The sequence below is a fragment of the Mauremys reevesii genome, linkage group 2 (genome assembly GCF_016161935.1).
Source record: "Mauremys reevesii isolate NIE-2019 linkage group 2, ASM1616193v1, whole genome shotgun sequence".
Taxonomy (NCBI): Eukaryota; Metazoa; Chordata; order Testudines; family Geoemydidae; genus Mauremys; species Mauremys reevesii.
This window is the reverse complement of record NC_052624.1, coordinates 207,611,279-207,628,324: the sequence shown is the minus strand read 5'-3', so window position 1 is coordinate 207,628,324 and position 17,046 is coordinate 207,611,279. Positions and strand designations below refer to the sequence as shown.

The 17,046-nt window shown below is 42.5% G+C and overlaps 2 protein-coding genes across 8 annotated transcripts in view; one reads left to right on the top strand and one right to left on the bottom strand.

Moving 5' to 3' along the window:
* CABLES1 (Cdk5 and Abl enzyme substrate 1) overlaps nucleotides 1–17,046 on the bottom strand; it is a 114,990-nt gene that overhangs the window by 3,982 nt on the left and 93,962 nt on the right. Inside the window, 3 exon segments of the mRNA XM_039521275.1 lie at nucleotides 1,713–1,920; nucleotides 3,040–3,146; nucleotides 16,557–16,660. Of these exon segments, the coding sequence (XP_039377209.1) occupies nucleotides 1,713–1,920; nucleotides 3,040–3,146; nucleotides 16,557–16,660 (419 nt within the window).
* TMEM241 (transmembrane protein 241) overlaps nucleotides 1–17,046 on the top strand; it is a 137,404-nt gene that overhangs the window by 107,122 nt on the left and 13,236 nt on the right. The window contains exons 16-17 of one of the 7 annotated variants that reach the window (XR_005593138.1): nucleotides 8,899–8,995; nucleotides 13,332–13,427. The exons of 3 other annotated variants lie outside the window; for them this stretch is intronic. The gene's annotated coding sequence lies outside the window, so the exon portion shown is untranslated. Of the gene's footprint in view, nucleotides 1–8,898; nucleotides 8,996–13,290; nucleotides 13,428–17,046 lie in introns of all 7 variants that reach the window. 3 more of the 7 variants (XR_005593137.1, XR_005593139.1, XR_005593136.1) reach the window with 3 other exon arrangements.

Genomic DNA, 17,046 nt, shown 5'->3' with positions numbered 1-17,046 from the left:
TTTGTTCACTTCACGAAACGCACCTCGACAAGTGGGTTTTTTTTAATAAGCCAAAGATGGTGCACAAGTGGCATTTTCATTCATTCCATTTTTCTTTTAGCAGAAAAACTAAATCTGGTTTTCTTCCAGTGACTATTGAGTTATGAACAACTATCAAATCAAGCTCTGAGGGAGGTAAGGCACAACTGCTCTCACACACTCCCTCTCAAGAGCTTGACACAAATGGTAGGGACTTCCCTAACACAATAACCACATCTGCCAGATGATTTATTAATTACATCTATTCACAAGAGGGGGTCCTCAGCTGGTGACTGGTGTTTTTTTGTTGTGATTTGAGACGGTATGTTGTACTACGCTATTGTGGGGAGAAAAGGGAATTTAAAAAAAATGATTCCCATATTAATATTAGATCTGTTTGAGCCTCTTAATACCTCAGAGGCACAAGGTGACATCTGCAACAATAATCGAACAGTGAAGAATGGAAGCTGAACTACCCCCAAGGGGAGAAGATACTGCTTTCATAGGTGGCTTTCTGCTATAATTTGTCTGTTCTGCTGTTTCTTTTGGACTTGTACACTAGTAGAATGAAGTCAATTGTTTTGGGGTTTGATTTTTTTTCCACTTCTGACCTGCCCGTTTCACTTTTGGTTGACTCTGTGTTAGACTCTTTGATGATAGCGTGAACAACCAAGCCTGAAGGGAAGCTCAGTATCTACTCAGTCAGAGGGGTAGTCGTCTGAGGACCAGATCTTCAGCTGCTGCAGCAGTCCTTTCTTTCAGCTGCCCTGAGGCTATTCTAATTTAAGTGGACTGCCAAACCAGCTCAGTGTTCCCAATCTGGCATAAAAGGCAGTTTAAGCCACTTCTGCTCCCTTGCTCCTGAATTCCCTTGGGTCAAGCACCATGTGTTTTTTGGCTGAAGCCAAGGATCTGGCCCTCAACCTCTAGTTCAGCTCTTCTGTAGTTATACAAGCTCAGCATTTAAGTAGTTGCTGGATCAGAGCCTTAGAACATTTTCTTCCGTTTCTTATTTAATTAAAACCTAGTTACCGAAAGGGTCAGAAGACAAAACACTTTACTCTGGAGAAGGTGATTCACGCATGAAATGCTGAGATGGAAATAGCGTTCTATCACCTGAAAACTGAATTTGCTGAATAAAACCAGAGTTATAGGATTGGGGGATTCTCAAACTTCTTTATCAGGCACACTATGTTGTCTTTAGTGTCTCGTGGAGACCTCCCAGCCATTCATTCGCATTGATTAACCTTCCCAGCCAAGTATCAGAGGGGTAGCCGTGTTAGTCTGGATCTGTAAAAAGCAACAAAGAGTCCTGTGGCTTATAGACTAACAGATGTATTGGAGCATAAACTTTCGTTGGTCAAGTGGGTATTTCACCCACGAAAGCTTATGCTCCAATACATCTGTTAGTCTATAAGGTGCCACAGGACTCTTTGTTGCTTCCCAGCCAGTTATGACTGCACTGACCACGCCCTTCCTCTTGTGATCAAGTAATTTCCTTGGTGCAACTGTCATAATTGCATGTGCATGCACGCACACAACGTATATTAAGGACATATTTAGTTGTTGTCTTTGAATCTGGTTTAGCAACTGGAAGCCACGAGGACTGCCAAGACCATGTTGTTATCCAGCTCTGAGAACCACAGTTTGGGAACTTCTGCTGTGGAAAACACTAGTGGCCAAAGGATACTTACATCTATAAGATGTTTAACTTCATGTTTTCTGAGGTCACTGCCAATTTTGGCTGCTAGTAGGACACATGCTCCAGCACAAAGCTTTCTGTTCTGCTTGTTTAGTTTCCCTTTGAGAGCGAGCTTCTCAAAGTAGACAAAGGCCATGGCCACAGTGGGCTCCTCAAAACCACACTCTTCTTGAGCTAGTTTGCGCATCTCTCGCTTGAGGCTGAGGAAAGAGAACACAGAGACAGACATGCTGTGTGAGCTGACCCAGAATTCACAGATTAAAGCAAGAGATGCATTCTTTTAAAACAACTTTCTGATGAGGGACTTTCATGAGCAAGCAAACAGGAGGTGGGTGGGTGTGGGAATGCAATTTACATGGTTGGTATTTTCTGTTTCTATTTGCTATTATCTAATATAAATCAAATCCCCCAATAAATATTCACTCTGGCGTTTCAGCTATGAGAAGCAAATCACTAAAAATGATGTAGCAGAACCATTAAGATACACGTGCCTTACTGAATAGCTGTGCTCAAATTATTGTAATCATTGTCCTGTCCTTTCCTCTTTCCCCTTTTCTGTCAGACACTTTTCGTATCCTGTCACTTTAATTGGTAAACTCTTCAAACTACTCCAGTACTGCTTCCCTAGTTACTTCTGCAAAGCATCAAGTACACTCTGGGGACCCGCAAATAATAATAATTTGAAGGTTCAAATGAAAGTGTTTCCCTCTTAAATGAGCAGCTCCTTCAGCTGCATCCGACGGTGAAGTCATAATTCTAGCCTGCTGTGTTGGAAATAGTGGTATAAGCACCAATTCCATATTACATCTTCACTGCAATGCTGAATAGAAGGGAAACTCTATCTATAAAATGGTAAGTGCTGGGTAATATCTATCACAATCTGTTATCTCAAAGTTTCCTAACCCGATCCTACCTTGTAGCTGCATTATTCGGGTACACACAGAATCTAATCTCCCCTTTCCTCAAAGTCTGACTAAGCTTTTAGTACCATGAGCTCTGAGATTTTCTGTCCATGTCATGGACCTCATAATATAGTGGCTGTTCAGCTCACATCCATCATCCCTTTGGGTTTTGTTTTTTTTTAAACTTGCAAGAATGCTATATCCAGAAACAGACTCTCCGACTTCCCTATCTTATTTACTCCGCTCACAAGTCAAAGCAAGCGCCTGATTTATTCTGTGCCTTTGAAGGTCATTGTTTCTGAAAATCAATTACTATTGTGATTTCCTTAATGTACAATGGCAACAACAATTCCACTAAAATGTGAGTGTAGTTGCATGCTGTGGCAGGTTTAAATCACGTGTCATTCTGCACAGTACCTTCTTATTTTACTGAGGGTTAACTTGATGTGAGGGAACTTCTCCTTGAAGGTCTCATTCATGTCCTTTTTGAGGTCTGATGGCTTCACATAGTCAATTACTGTAGTCTGCAACAGATCAGTAGAAATGGATTAGTTATCATAATCTCTAACCGATCACTCCAAAAAACCAAATGGTGACTTGTATGTCAGTCTTGGGGAAATAATCTGAATTACCAAAACAGTGTTTGTGGTTGCTCTGTCAGAACAAGTGAACTGAACTCTAGAATGACGACTGCTCAGAGCAAACAACCACAAATCGCTATAATAGTAAAATACATGTTAAGATCATTTTTCAAATGACATGTTGAAAATGAGTTCCAAATATGTGGGTGGATGGAGCCCAGTTAATAAGTATTCTTGTTAGGACAAAGCAAAGACCCAGGTCATTACAGTAATTGATTGAATGAACTTGAATTTTGTGTGCATGGCTCTATTCAGTTCTGAAGCACACTGCTGATTTTCTTTCAAGTTTAACTATTTTGCCTTTTCAGAATTTGCACCAAAAGTACCCTTTTGAAGTCTGTGTTGTAACTGTATTTTATTAAAAATGTATATCCCATCTTTCTTTAAATATACACATTCATAAGCCTAAATGGCAGGGAATTCAATGTAATATGAGGTTGCATAACTTCGCTTAGAGTGCTAGTAAGCAGGTAAAAAAAAATGTTTAGTTAATCTACATAATCTTAAGAATATCTTTGAGACAGCTTCATTTTGGTGAGATCCCCTCTCCTTTTTGTTATTAAAGGAGTTCTAATATAACCTAGAGCCTAAGCAGTGAGAGATGCTCCCTATGTGACAGAAAAGAACTCCTGACTATTGAGGGGGATGCCAGAATGTTATCTGCTATCTAGAAAACTGCCTCTTGCCCTCCTGTCTTGAAGATCTTCCCACTACTGTGTTGGCCAAAAATTGCCAAATCAGTAATGCTCAAACATTCATGTTGGAAAAGTACAGAGATTTCCTGATTATTTTTTTTAAACTGTTTTCACTTGAAGAATAGACATGATTGAGAGAAACTCTGCCCCACAATTGCATGAGTTAATGAATGGCTGGTCCTGAGCGGCCAGTCTCATTATTTGCTCTCAAAGTCAAGTATAGAAACGTATAAGTACAAAACATAAATCCAGGGCATGCATCTGTTGTGAGAAAACTGTACTTTGGTTGCTACAGATACTTGGCCTCCTGCCTGATTACCTCACTAAGGTATCACTTATGTATTATTCCACGAAGCGTGTCCTGTCTGCCTCCCAATCAAGACAGTGGTAACATATCTTTTCTAATTCCTGTTTTTGTTATAAAACAGATTAATCTTTGGCTTCCTCCCCAGACAATGCTGGGGGGGGGGGGGGGAAAGGTGCACAACAGGTAAGCACCACTGGCAGGCACAATTGGTAAACCTGTTTTGGCTCTCACAGCCCATGAGGATTATTTAAAAGATTAAGCCTAGCAGTATTCTATCCTTATGGAAGCCTAAACCTGCTGAAGAGGAGTATAAGTTTGGGTTAATTTCAGATAACTAACAAGTGGTATGGGGGAAAATGTAATTAGCCTTTTATTTCTAATCAGCTATTCATATAGAGGGCAACATGACAATCCTAGAAAAAGCCTTGCATGCCCTTCTGGTCTCACTACACTTTCTAAAGTAGAAAGGAGGGGAGCAAGAAGTAATCTTTCCTGCCTTTGTTTAGAAGCTATAAAGGAGGAATAAGGTATAGATACAGGAACTAAAAAGAAAAAGCACATTGAGAAGTCTTCCAATTACCCCTCCTCCACAAACACCTCCTGCACACATTCTCCCTTAAATCCCCACCACTCAACTTGCAAAGGGCAGTATTTTGGAAGATAAGAGTTACCATAGTGAAGCTAAGCAACTGATTATGCATTTTTAGTGCAAACCCTTACAGATGGGCTGGTGTTAGTGCATTTGAAATGGTAGCTATTTACCCTGGCAGGCAGTTGTCCATTCAGGTAGATGGAGAAAGCATAACAGAAACCTGCAATCACCTTGAGAACCATGCACACATTCATTGCAGGATGCGTGCCTGTGTGGCACGTTAAGCCAATCTTGAGTTTTTCTGCATGCCCAACAAATAAGACAAGTTACGAGGGAGGTTCTAGGCCAACACGCAGCTTTAGCATGTAACCAAGTTGCCAGCAAGATGGATCCAAAGAAACAAATCAAATAAATCTTCTATGTCTATCCCTGCCCCCTTTGTGTACATACCATAGCTTAATTCTGGGACACCAGAGCTTAAACATCTCATTGTTTGAAAAGTTACTGCCTGAATTGTATGCCTCATCTGTACCGTAAGGCGTCTCCTATGCTGACCTTCCATAAAGTGCCACAGATGCGTAATGTGCTGGCCCAGTTGGGAACATGCCCATTCTATTATTAATAGATTGTAAGGTGAGAAAACACCCTTATTTTCCTCTAGTCTGACCTCCTGCATAGAATATCACTAAGTGCTCCCTGCATCAAGCCCATAACTTGTTTGAGCTATAGCAGATCTTTTAGAAAGACATCAAAATCTTGCTTTTAAAGATTTTAAGTAACAGAATACACCACATCCCTAGTAAGCTGATCCAAAGACTAATTGCACTCACTGTTTAAAAATGTGCATCTTATTTCTTATCGGACTTTGTCTACCTTCAGCTTCCCGCCATTTATCCATGCCTGGATAAAAGTGAGGTGTGAGTAGCACTGCAAAGAGGGGAGAGAAATCCTAGAAGCAGCCAAGCCAGGGGAGAAGGCTGAAATTTCTTATTGCTTTTAGTTAATGAAGTCAGTAGAGAGCGGAGTTTTGGACTCCCACAGTATGCAGACTTAATTTGAGAACAGGTTGAGGGGACCCACTCACCAGAACCTTCTTTTATAAGCCTTATCAGCTATGCCCCATGAACACACTTTTATTTTCTATATGGCACACTTTATACAAAGAAAACAAAAGCCAAATACATCCAAATATGATCTAATACTTGACAATTTTCAGTCTTTCATCTGATCTCAATGGGAGTCCTTCCACGGACGTTTGGATCAGGCCCAAACGGCTTAGAGAATTAAGTGTGACCCACAACCATTTGAGGTAGATATTATACCCATTTTACAGCCAGGAAAAATGAGGTAGAGAGTATAAGTAACTTGTGCATGGTTACTCAGTAAGTCAGAGCAGGATAGGTGATAGAGCCCAGAATTCCTGATTCTCTTTGCTTTAATCATGAGAGTTGATTGTCGAAAATAACATAGTTCAGCACTAAATAATAATATACTTGGGTTGAGGTCAGGATTTCCTGACCCTCTTCACTAAGGGGACTGAGGGTTGTGCATAATTTGCTTAGAACAGTAGGTTTTAGTTGCTCCCAACTTCTAGTTTGGAAGTGTGGCTCGTGGGGACTCCAGACCCCACCATGACTGCTCAGATCCAGATGGAGCACTACTTGCCTGAACCCATAGATTCTGTGGACCAGAGTACCCTATTGAACGAAGAAGGTAGCACAGGGCTAAATTTTCCTCAAAAGTTACATTTTCTCTGGCCACCTCTGCAGAACAGAACTGTATTGACAAATCATACCCTCAGCGTTTTTGACTCCTTCAATTGCTGAAGAGCAGATTGCCAATAATCATTTAACTTTCATTCTTTAATTGCCAAAACTAAGTACTCGAGGATAGATGGGTAGCTACTCAGCTTTAAAATTGGATACAGAAAAAACACCTTATACCATCAAATGAGACTTGCCAATCTTGCTCAGTCAATAAGAAAAAGCCCAGAAAATTGTTCCTTCAAGCTGGACATTGATCACAATCATTAAATCATCAGGATGAAAACCAGCGAGTGCCATCCCTAAGTAGGATAACAGGATACTATCACCACATTCAACAAATAGTACTGGCTCCACTAGCTCTCTCAGTTTTTCAGTGCCATGATAGATAACAAAACTAACTACCCTTCAGAATTAAAATTGCAGAACTCCTTCTCGGCCATCACTTCAGATCTAAGGGGACTCTGCACTCGGGGGATTTAGCCACAGGGGAGAGTAGACTGCAATACAGCTATATCCATATGCCAGGAGTTCTGTCAGAGAGGGCCAGCCGTAAACCATGGCTGGACTACAGAGGAGTCTGCTGATGGGGACTTCTGAGAGAGATGCTGAATAGCATTCCCCCTTCCACCCAATCAGCAATTCAGCTGGACTCTCCACCATTGGGATCTTACTGTCTGGGTTCTGCTGCAAGAACAAAGGGATGGAAAATGCAATTTTAAAGTATAGACTAAGGTCCTGATTACCAAAGCACACACACCTGGTATGCTATTTATTTGATACTGCTCCAGTAGTGCAATGAGAATTTCCAAGGTACGGACGTTTAAGGCGCATCTAATGAAAGACGTGTTTAGATCAGTGGTTCTCAAACTATGGGGTGTGCCTCCAAAGGGAGGCACGACCTGTGTTTGTTCTTTCTTTCTTTTCTTTTGCTCTGACTGTCAGCCCCGGGTGGCAGGGGATTGTGCAGAAGGGCCATGCACATCTGGAAGGTGTGGGGAGAGGATAAAGGGGACAGCCAGAGCCCCCTGCCTGGGCTTTTCTCCCCCACTCAATCCCTCACTGGGAGCCAGCTCGGGCTCTCCTTCCCCACTGCTCAGTCCCGCACCTGGGCTCAGACTCTCCTTCCTCCCAATCCAAATCCCTCACATGGATGTGCCGGTGGGGCTCCAGCTGTCAGCCCTAGGGTGGCAGCAGCAGCGCAGAAGTAATGGTGGCGCTAAGTCTGCTGTGAAAAGAGTTACTTCTGCGCTGCTGCTGACGTGGTGCTGCCTTCAGAGCTGGGCCCCCGGCCAGCAGCCGCTGCTCTCCACTCTGGCTGGACAGCAGTATATGTACTTGTGTGGAGGCATAAACGGCTACAAATATGCAGAAGGGGAGTGTGATCAAATAAGTTTGAGAGCCACTGGCTTAGATAGTCAATAGTTTTAGAGGCAAAACCCTGACACGCAATAGTAATAGAGGCCATACAGCGGAATGAGAAACAGGTTGTGGAGCACACAGTGGGGAATGGTAGCAATGAGTAAAAGGAAAGAGGAAAGAAAGGATTCAAAAAGGAAGAAGTTGAATTTTCTGCAGTTTCAAATATATGTGGTGAGAGGAGGCTAGACACATTTCTCAGAGAACTTTTTAGAAACACAGCCAATCTTGAATGCCTGAAGTTTCACCTTAACTCTGATCCAGGCTCTGCCTGGGCTAGGATTCTGATCAATACTGATGTTCCAGCACATTCCCCCACAACAGGATAGATAATTCTTCTAAGCAAAACACACTGCTGCACTATGTGGATTGTGTTGTTATCTAATATCAAAGCATCCTCTTCTTTCTTGCTACTTCCCTATTCGGGATCAGCGACTTTTATAGCCTTCTTCCAAAACTCATGATAGTAGGCTATGCATTTGTGCTGATTGGTCTTTCCAAGGTCCACTGATATTGATTCCATATACCAAGCTTTTGGTCTTCCCATTTGGTTGTCTTCTGTCCACAATCATTTCACGAGCCACCCTAGCATCATAACTCTTGGGGCTCTGCTGGATGTGTCCATACCAACATAACCTAGGCTCCCTTAACTTGTCTTCCTGTATTAGGTCCCTCATTTCATTTTCTCCCATGGAGTGTCCAACCATCTGACCACCTCAACATCTTCATTTCCCTGGTGGAGAGCATACTAATTTCCTTCCTTGTGACTGGTCAAGTCTCTGTTCTGTACATTAAGATGGGTTGAATTACAGTTTTATACACTCAACTTTTTATCTTTATTGGCATCTTTTTGTCACAGAAACTGGGGTCAGCTCCCACCATTTGTACCAAGCAGCTGTACTACAACACCAGGCATCACTCATGAGGACACCATCATCAGCAACCACTGACCCTAGGTATTTAAATTGTTTCCCTCTTCTAACCTCTCACCATAAAGAATATCACAGGCAGATTTCTTCTCCCTCAGTTTTCAGAGCCTCGGTCTTACAACAAAAAGAACAGGAGTACTTGTGGCACCTTAGAGACTAACAAATTTATTTGAGCATAAGCTTTTGTGGGCTACAGCCCACTTCATCGGATGCATATAATGGAACCAGGGGCGGCTCTAGGAATCCCACTGCCCCAAGCAGGGTGGCGCGCCGTGGGGCGCGCTCTGGCGGTCGCCAGTCCCGCGGCTCCGGGGAACCTCTTGCAGACATGCCTGCGGAGGTTCCGCCGGTCCCGCGGCTCCGGTGGAGCATCTGCAGTCATGCCTGCGGGAGGTCCACCCGAGCCGCGGGACCAGTGAACCCTCCGCAGTCATGCCTGCGGGAGGTCCACTGGTCCCGCGGCTCCGGTGGAACTCCCGCAGGCATGACTGCAGAAGGTCCGCCGGAGCCAGCTGCCGCCCTGCTGGCAAAATGCCGCCCCAAGCACGCGCTTGGCGCGCTGGGGTCTGGAGCCAGCCCTGAATGGAACATATAAGAAGTGTGTGTGTGTGTATGTATATATGTGTGTGTGTATATACACACACACACACACACACACACACACACACACACACACGATGCCATACCAGCTCTAAGAGGCTAATTAATTAAGATGACCTGTTCTCAGCAGGAAAAAAACTTGTAGTGATAATCAAGATGGTCAGTTACAGACAGTTGACAAGAGGTGTAAGGATAGTTATCATAAGGAAATAGATTCAAGCAGTGTAATGACTCAACCATTCCCAGTCTCTATTCAAGCCAGAGTTAATGGTATCTAATTTGCAAATCAATTCAAGCTCATGTAAAGTGACATATTAGCATTAGAAATTGATACAAAAAAAAAATCAAACCAGTGCAATGAAAATGATGTAAATTCCTGAAAGCAATTTTAAAGCTCACTTCATTGGTCTGAGTGGAAAAACGAAGGCCCAAATATTATAGAAGAGTCCATTCAAGCTCTAGATACTATCAAACTAGATTTTTTTAACTGCAGGTTTTGGCAACATACATGAACCACTCAAACATCTCTCTCGTGGTTTATGTTGCACCAGAAAAAAAAACTGCATGTGTTGTAGAGCAGTGGTTCTCAACCAAGGGTCTAGGGCCCACTTGGGGGGCGCAAGCAGGTTTCAGGGGGCCTGCCAAAATAAACCAGAGAGCAGGGCTGGTGTTAGACTCATTGGGGTCTGGGACTGAAGCCTGACCCCCACCACCTTAGGTTGAAGCCGAAGCTCAAGCAAATTAGCTTTGCAGGCCCCCTGTTGTGTGGGGCCCCAGGCAGTTGTCCTGCTTGCTACCCCCTAATGCCAGCCCTGGCTTTTCATCTACTGCATATGCCGAAAAAGAGTTGTTGTGGCACAGGTGGACCATGGAGTTTTTATAGCATGGTAGGGGGACCCCAGAAAGAAAAAGATTGAGAACCCTGGTGTAGAGTGTTTCTTTTTCTCTGCCTGTGCATAATGTGTTTTGGTTACATTCTTAGTTTCAGTACTGTCCCTGTTCAGAAGAATGGAAGTAGTTAGGAGAGAGACAGGAACAATCAGAGGGGCCAGTGAATGTACACAAACCTGGAGTGCTGTGTTGATGGGTCTCTAGCAGAGGAGCTGGCATTTTTTCTGATGCTACTGTAGCTATTATTTTGGTGCGCTTAAAGAATTTTTCAGACTCTGCAAGAAATACTATTTTTTGATAGGTCAAAGAAGGATGTTACCACTTATTTTAGCATGATTTATTCTACCTCCTCCCTAAAACAGAATATTTCATTTATATGTAAGTACAAAATTTACTTTGTGGTGCCTTAGTAATTTGAAAAGACACATTTTCAGCATGGAGGCTGGGGAGTTAGCTACATGACTCCCTTTCAAAGTAAGAGACTTTACAGGGATGATTTTCAGTCTTTGAAAATCAACAGGAATTAAGCACTTACCATCTGTGCCTTTGAAAATCTTCTCCTACAAGGCGAAGTTTGAGCATCACTTTACAAATTTGCCTTATAATTGCATCTTTCTCCTTAAGGTTGAGCTTCTCCCCCAGGTCCCATCCTGCAAAGCACTGAGGGCCTCCAGTCAATGAGCCTAATTCTATAAATCAAGGGTAGCTCAACTGAAACCAAGAGCGACACTACTATAAAGCCAATGTAAGTGCGATCAGAATCAGACTAAACAGGAGTTGAGGACACTCCATGCCAAACAAGATCAAGCCCAAACCCACATATTTCAGTGTAAAAACAAAACAGGGGTCAGGAGTCTCTCATATCTTGAGCCAAATCCCAGTCTTTTACTAGGGCAAAATTCCCCTTGACTTCAGTGTTTTACTCCAGTAAGGGCTATGGCCCATATGATTTAAATCAGAAAACTAGAATTACAAGAACAATGTACAAGCCTATAATTATATTTTGAAGTTAGTGAAGCCACTGAGACTTACACCCGCTCAGGATCTGGCCCAATTTGTGTAAAATTCCCCTTTGTTCAGATCATCTCATCACCTTCCCTCTCTCGCTCCCTCTATTAATTGATCTTCACGTCCATAAAGGGGGAAATTCTACAAGCCTGCAGCTGCTAAACTCTAATGATAAACGCCTGCCAACTAATAAAACTTTAATTATAAACCCGAGCTGAACCCATACTGAACAAAATGTCCATCGCTGACACCAGGGTCACCCTCAGCTCCTCCCACTTCTGCACTTGTGAAAAGCAATAATTAAAGCTGCATTCCATTCAGGACTGCAAACGGATTGGAATCAGTACATAGTAGGTCCGCAACTGCTGTGGTCACTTTGCAGTGGTCTGCTAATATTAAAATGGCTATGCAGGTTCAGAAAACTGCATGTTTATCTCTCAGAGCTCCAGCTGCAATTTGCTTTTACAGCAGCATATGGTGATTTGTAGACAAAACATTTTGGAGGAAGAAAATTAACTGGAAACAATTATGCAACCAAACTAACAGACCCTGATTCTGTGCCCACTCATGGTGATATAAATTAGGAATAACTCCACTGAAGTTGATGGAGTTACAACAGTTTTACGCTGTTCTAAGAGAAATCAGTATTTTTGGAATCACATCGGCATCTTCAGAAGCCACTCACTCACTCTCTAGGGTGGAGCCAGTGTTCTGTAAATCCAGAACAAAATTATGAAGAAGTTGAAATTGTCATCTATTAGAACAGCACCTTCCGATTGCAAGCAAAATGCCCTTCAAAGACACTTACCAGTCAAATTCTCCTTGCTTTGTTCTAGAGTGGAACTATACTATTAAGACATTATAGACTAGCATAACAAAACACAAGAGTTTTGGGAATGGTTTTGGAATGTATAACTTTACCCATGTGAGTAGTGCCATTGACTTATGTGGGGCTGCTCATGTGAGTAAAGTTACAGAAGCACTCATGACCTCAGTCCTATAGATATTTAAGTCTGGGTTTACAGGATGGCATAATCTGAATATCAGTGTGGATTCCAATACTATTGGCCATATAACAGGATAGCAGAAAATATTTTACCTGGCATTCTACCTAGAAAATGCCAGCATCCATCAGTTTGCAACACTCTGGAAGACTCTAGTTTAATAGCTCTAAACCCCATTTCCGATCTTAAGAGCAGTTTATACCCACTGTCATCACTTTAATCAAAAATAACCCTCCAGAGTCAATGTGCGTAATGGTCAATAGTGTTCCTCCTCACATTATTCTAGTGTTCCTTTTAGATGTTTGGAACCCTCCCACTGTCCGATGAAGGTAGGAACCCCCAAGTCCTTTAATCAGGAACAGGGGGTAGAGCCAGCAGGAGCTAGGGCAGCACAGGCTGCTTGCAGAAAACAGCAGCTACCTAAGGTGCATGGGGAAGGAGAGAATGATCCTGTGTCCCCCTGGAAAAGAATCTTGGATAGTCTTGGGGGTGGGAGGGTAAAGGGAGGAAGAGAGGACAGAGATAAGGAGCGGATGGAAGGTGTGAAAGAAGAGCAGGGAAGTGTGTGTGTGCGCGCGCGCCCCTGAGGAGCTGATCACCTTCTCCTTGCTATCAAGGTGATATGTAGTCAGCCTGTTTCTATTCTTTTTCCAGCAATCTTTTGATTTGCTGCTAGGAGAAGACAGAGGGGGTATAGCAAGTAGTGTAGTTGAGGGTAAACCTGAGTAAACTAAGTTTACCCACTTCTCATTTGGGAATATGGAATTTAATTTAGGTTAAATTACCTACTTCTTTTCTTTTTTAACACTACACCACTAGGCCTGGGCACCTTTTCACCACCAGCCTTGTCTCTCACATAGACCTTTGAGTGGTGGGGAAGAGAAGATGACAGAGAAATGCCAGGAGAAGTGGTGTCAACTTTTCCCTGAAAATGTCCTGCTGCCTGACCTTTAAAGGTAGGAATTCCGCCTGAGTGCTCCAGTGGCTCTGGTGGTGTACTGAGAGGCCATGTCAGTCCCTTAGGTATCCAGGTCTCAAATTTGTAAGGCTTTACCTATCAGAACGAATGTCCCAAATTAGGCTTGGCTGCAGAGAGTCAATGCAGTCATCACAGAATTGGTGTGATATGCCTTCTTCAGCTCACACTGCCAAGCAAGCAGCTGAAGTCTGTGCTACTGTAACTTCTAAACAGTCTTCAGTGCTAGCATCACATAAACAGTCCCTGCAGTAATCCTGTTTATTGATTTGGTATTCATAATTGTGGCAAGGCCATCATTAGGTGAACAGGTGCAATCATCACCATTTACAGATTTGTGTATAAAGGCACTTTTGGGTACCGAATTAGCAGAGAATTCAAGAGCATCTCCAAATTGTGAGCCTCCTGGACATGAATTAGGTGAATCCCTCCAAAATAATTCTGCATGCGTCACTTGGCATCACCTCTTTCTTGTCTAGAATGAGCTTTAGCCACAGTCTATAACTCTGCTAGGCACTAGGAGATAACACACTGCTCATTCTTGAAGAGACTGAGAGCTGTATATCAAGCTGCATGCTGTATTACAGCCAGACTGTCTCCCCGTTTCACACTGTGGCTTCAGAAATGTAAAGCAGCAAATAGCAGAATACTTGCAGAACTCTGAAGATGAACTGTCCTGCATCAACCTTTGCTGTTTAGTTTATCAAAAAGAAGACTGTTCGTCAGAGGATGGAGATGGATGGCAGGAGAGAGATCACTTGATCATTGCCTGTTAGATTCACTCCCTCTGGGGCACCTGGCATTGGCCACTGTCGGTAGACAGATACTGGGCTAGCTGGACCTTTGGTCTGACCCGGTACGGCCTTTCTTATGTTCTTATAAGACCGACAGGTGACTTAATTATGGTGGATACTTACCTTGGTACTTTCATAAGTAGAAAATACCAGGTACTAAATGCCTCTTTAATCTCGCAAACAAGGAGCAATGGCTGGAAGTTAAAGCCAGACAAATTCAATTAGAAGCAAAGTATAAGTCTTTAACGAGGATAATTAATCATTGGAACAAACGACCAAGGGAAGTCATGGATTCTCCAGCTCTTGAGGTCTTCAAATCAAAACTGGATGCTTTTCTGGAAGATCTGCTTTCAAGAGCATGCACAAGAGGGGACAAGCAGGGATACAGCCCCCACAATCAGTGGGGGCACAGAACTCCTCCGGCTGCCGGGGGAGAGCGAGCCCCTCCAAATGTGGCCAATTTTTTTCCCCATGCACGCCCCTGTCTGCTTTAGTCAAACACAAGTTAATTGGGATCAGTGCAAGGGTAATGGAATGAAATTCTATGGCCTGCAATATACACGAGGTCAGACTAGATGATCTAATGATCCCTCTGGCCTTAAATTCTGTGATCCTTCTAGAAGACTGAAAACCTCCAACCAATGCCATCTATCCCAACAAAGAGCCACAGGTGGGCAGCAAAATCTTGTGGCCAGCACAACTGAAGATGGATAACAAGCCTGAAAGATGCAGCATCAACATGTGACCTCTGTCCATTGCTAGACGGAAATCATCCATAAAAGAGACTACAGCAGTCTCTCTGCCATACCCGTGCCAAAGCCAGATTGAAAAGGAGAGATCAAGGAAAAAGATATCAAAGGATTCTAGGTGAAACAAATGCTGCCTCTCTGCAGACTTTCCAATATCCTTATCCATGTGGGGAAGGTTAGAAACAAAGCAATGACTGCCAAATCAGTCTCAATGGAAGATTTCTTGAGCAATGGTTTAATGATCTTTCGGTTGAGATAAGCTGGTTTTCCTGCAGGAGGACAGGGAACATTAACAATCTCAAAACAGATCCAGTATTTTCCCCGCTCAATTTCACTAGCCATGAGGTGCAAGCCAAAATACCTCTCAAGCTCCTAGAGTGAAATTATCAGAAAGTAAAGCAGAGGAGATTCTACCTTTTGTCCCTTCGAGGGACAGATCTGTCATCACAAAGGGAGCAGTGGAATTAAATCAAAGCATTCTATGCAATAGCGAGAAAACTTCTGGCAGTGAGGAGCAGACTTCGCTTCTGACTGGAGCACACAACATGTTAATTTGAAGAAATAATTGGTGGAAAGAGAACACTTGTATCTTGTTTATTAAATAAAGACTGACAGAGGAAAAAAGAAACTTTATGCAGCACATGCTTAGCTGCTGTTGAACTAGTATCAAGAAGATCTGTTTTGAGCTAAGTCAATACTTGACCTAATAGCTTTCTGTTATGGACCAATTTTTCTGAGATATACATAGTTATAAATGTAAACTTGCCTTTTTTGGCGGGGGGTGGAGGGGTGAGTTAATTTTTTTCCTATTGTCTCTCCTTCTTTGGATGCTCTGTGCGTGTGTGCACACACTGTTATGTAATGCATGTTGTAAGACTGCCCCCTCAATCAAAAGATGTGCACCAAATTCTAGGAAGGATAATGTAAACTTGATGCAATTAAAAACAACTGCAGAGCCAATTCTCTTCTCACATAAAATATTGAGATGGGCAGAATTGTGAGCCTGATTGTTACAGCTTTGGACATCATGGAAAATTATATGTCTTATGCGAGTGATGGGACTTTCCTTCTTACTTTGAGACTACAAAGAGCAACCCTTGCCAAAACAGACAGCAGCCTGTATAACACCTTCAAAGAATATAAAGAACCTGCTGGAAACCAGAATTCTGTCCTAGTGATGACAGGAATCAAAAAACACAGCGCTGTTTGGTGCAGCTTCATACAAAACTAAAAGTAACAGATATCACATTTACACGAGAAATAAGTGCCAAGGAGAGGAAATAAAAGTAACCCACTGAAAGACAGAACAGAATAAATGCATTATTAACCGACAAGACTTACATCTAAAATGTCCATGAAATTAAGCAGTAATAAAAGCTTTTACTTTTATAACACCCACACTGACCTACTTTTACGTGTCCCTTGTCATGTAGAACAAGGGATTCCAAAATGCTGCTGTTAGGCGGTATAAATGGTGTGTGATGATTTTAAGCAGGAGATTTCAAAGTCCTAAGCACTAGGATCAAAATGTACCTACTAACTACTTTATTATCAAGTGTTACTCACCATATATGAAGGAAATATTAAAACCCGCTTATGCTTGCCACATGGCCACTGAGGATCATCTAAAAGATTTGGGTCATAGTCAGTATAGTCTCCCAGGTCACTGCCTATAAAGAACATATAAAAAAAGTGATTGAACAATTAACTGCATCAAGAAATGTCTTAGACTTAACATATGCAGCAAGCAAGTTTTCAGTCAATGGACAACATTACCTCTGTCTGGGACTTCTGAAGGAACCTAAGGGAGATACCGGCAACAAAATCCTGTTGAAATTGAATAGTAGCTTGGTGCCTGCTTCTCTTAGGCCTTTGAAAATCATAAACTCTCTTGCTTGCCATTCCTTTTAAATATATAGAAGTGTCCCTTCCACAGAAGTGGGATACATTAAAGCTGTTGTGCATGTAAAGTCCCCAAGCTTCAATGACAATATAATTTGCAGAAAGATGCGGAACCTACCATTTATGAATATAATCTGTAATTCTCCAAGCTCTG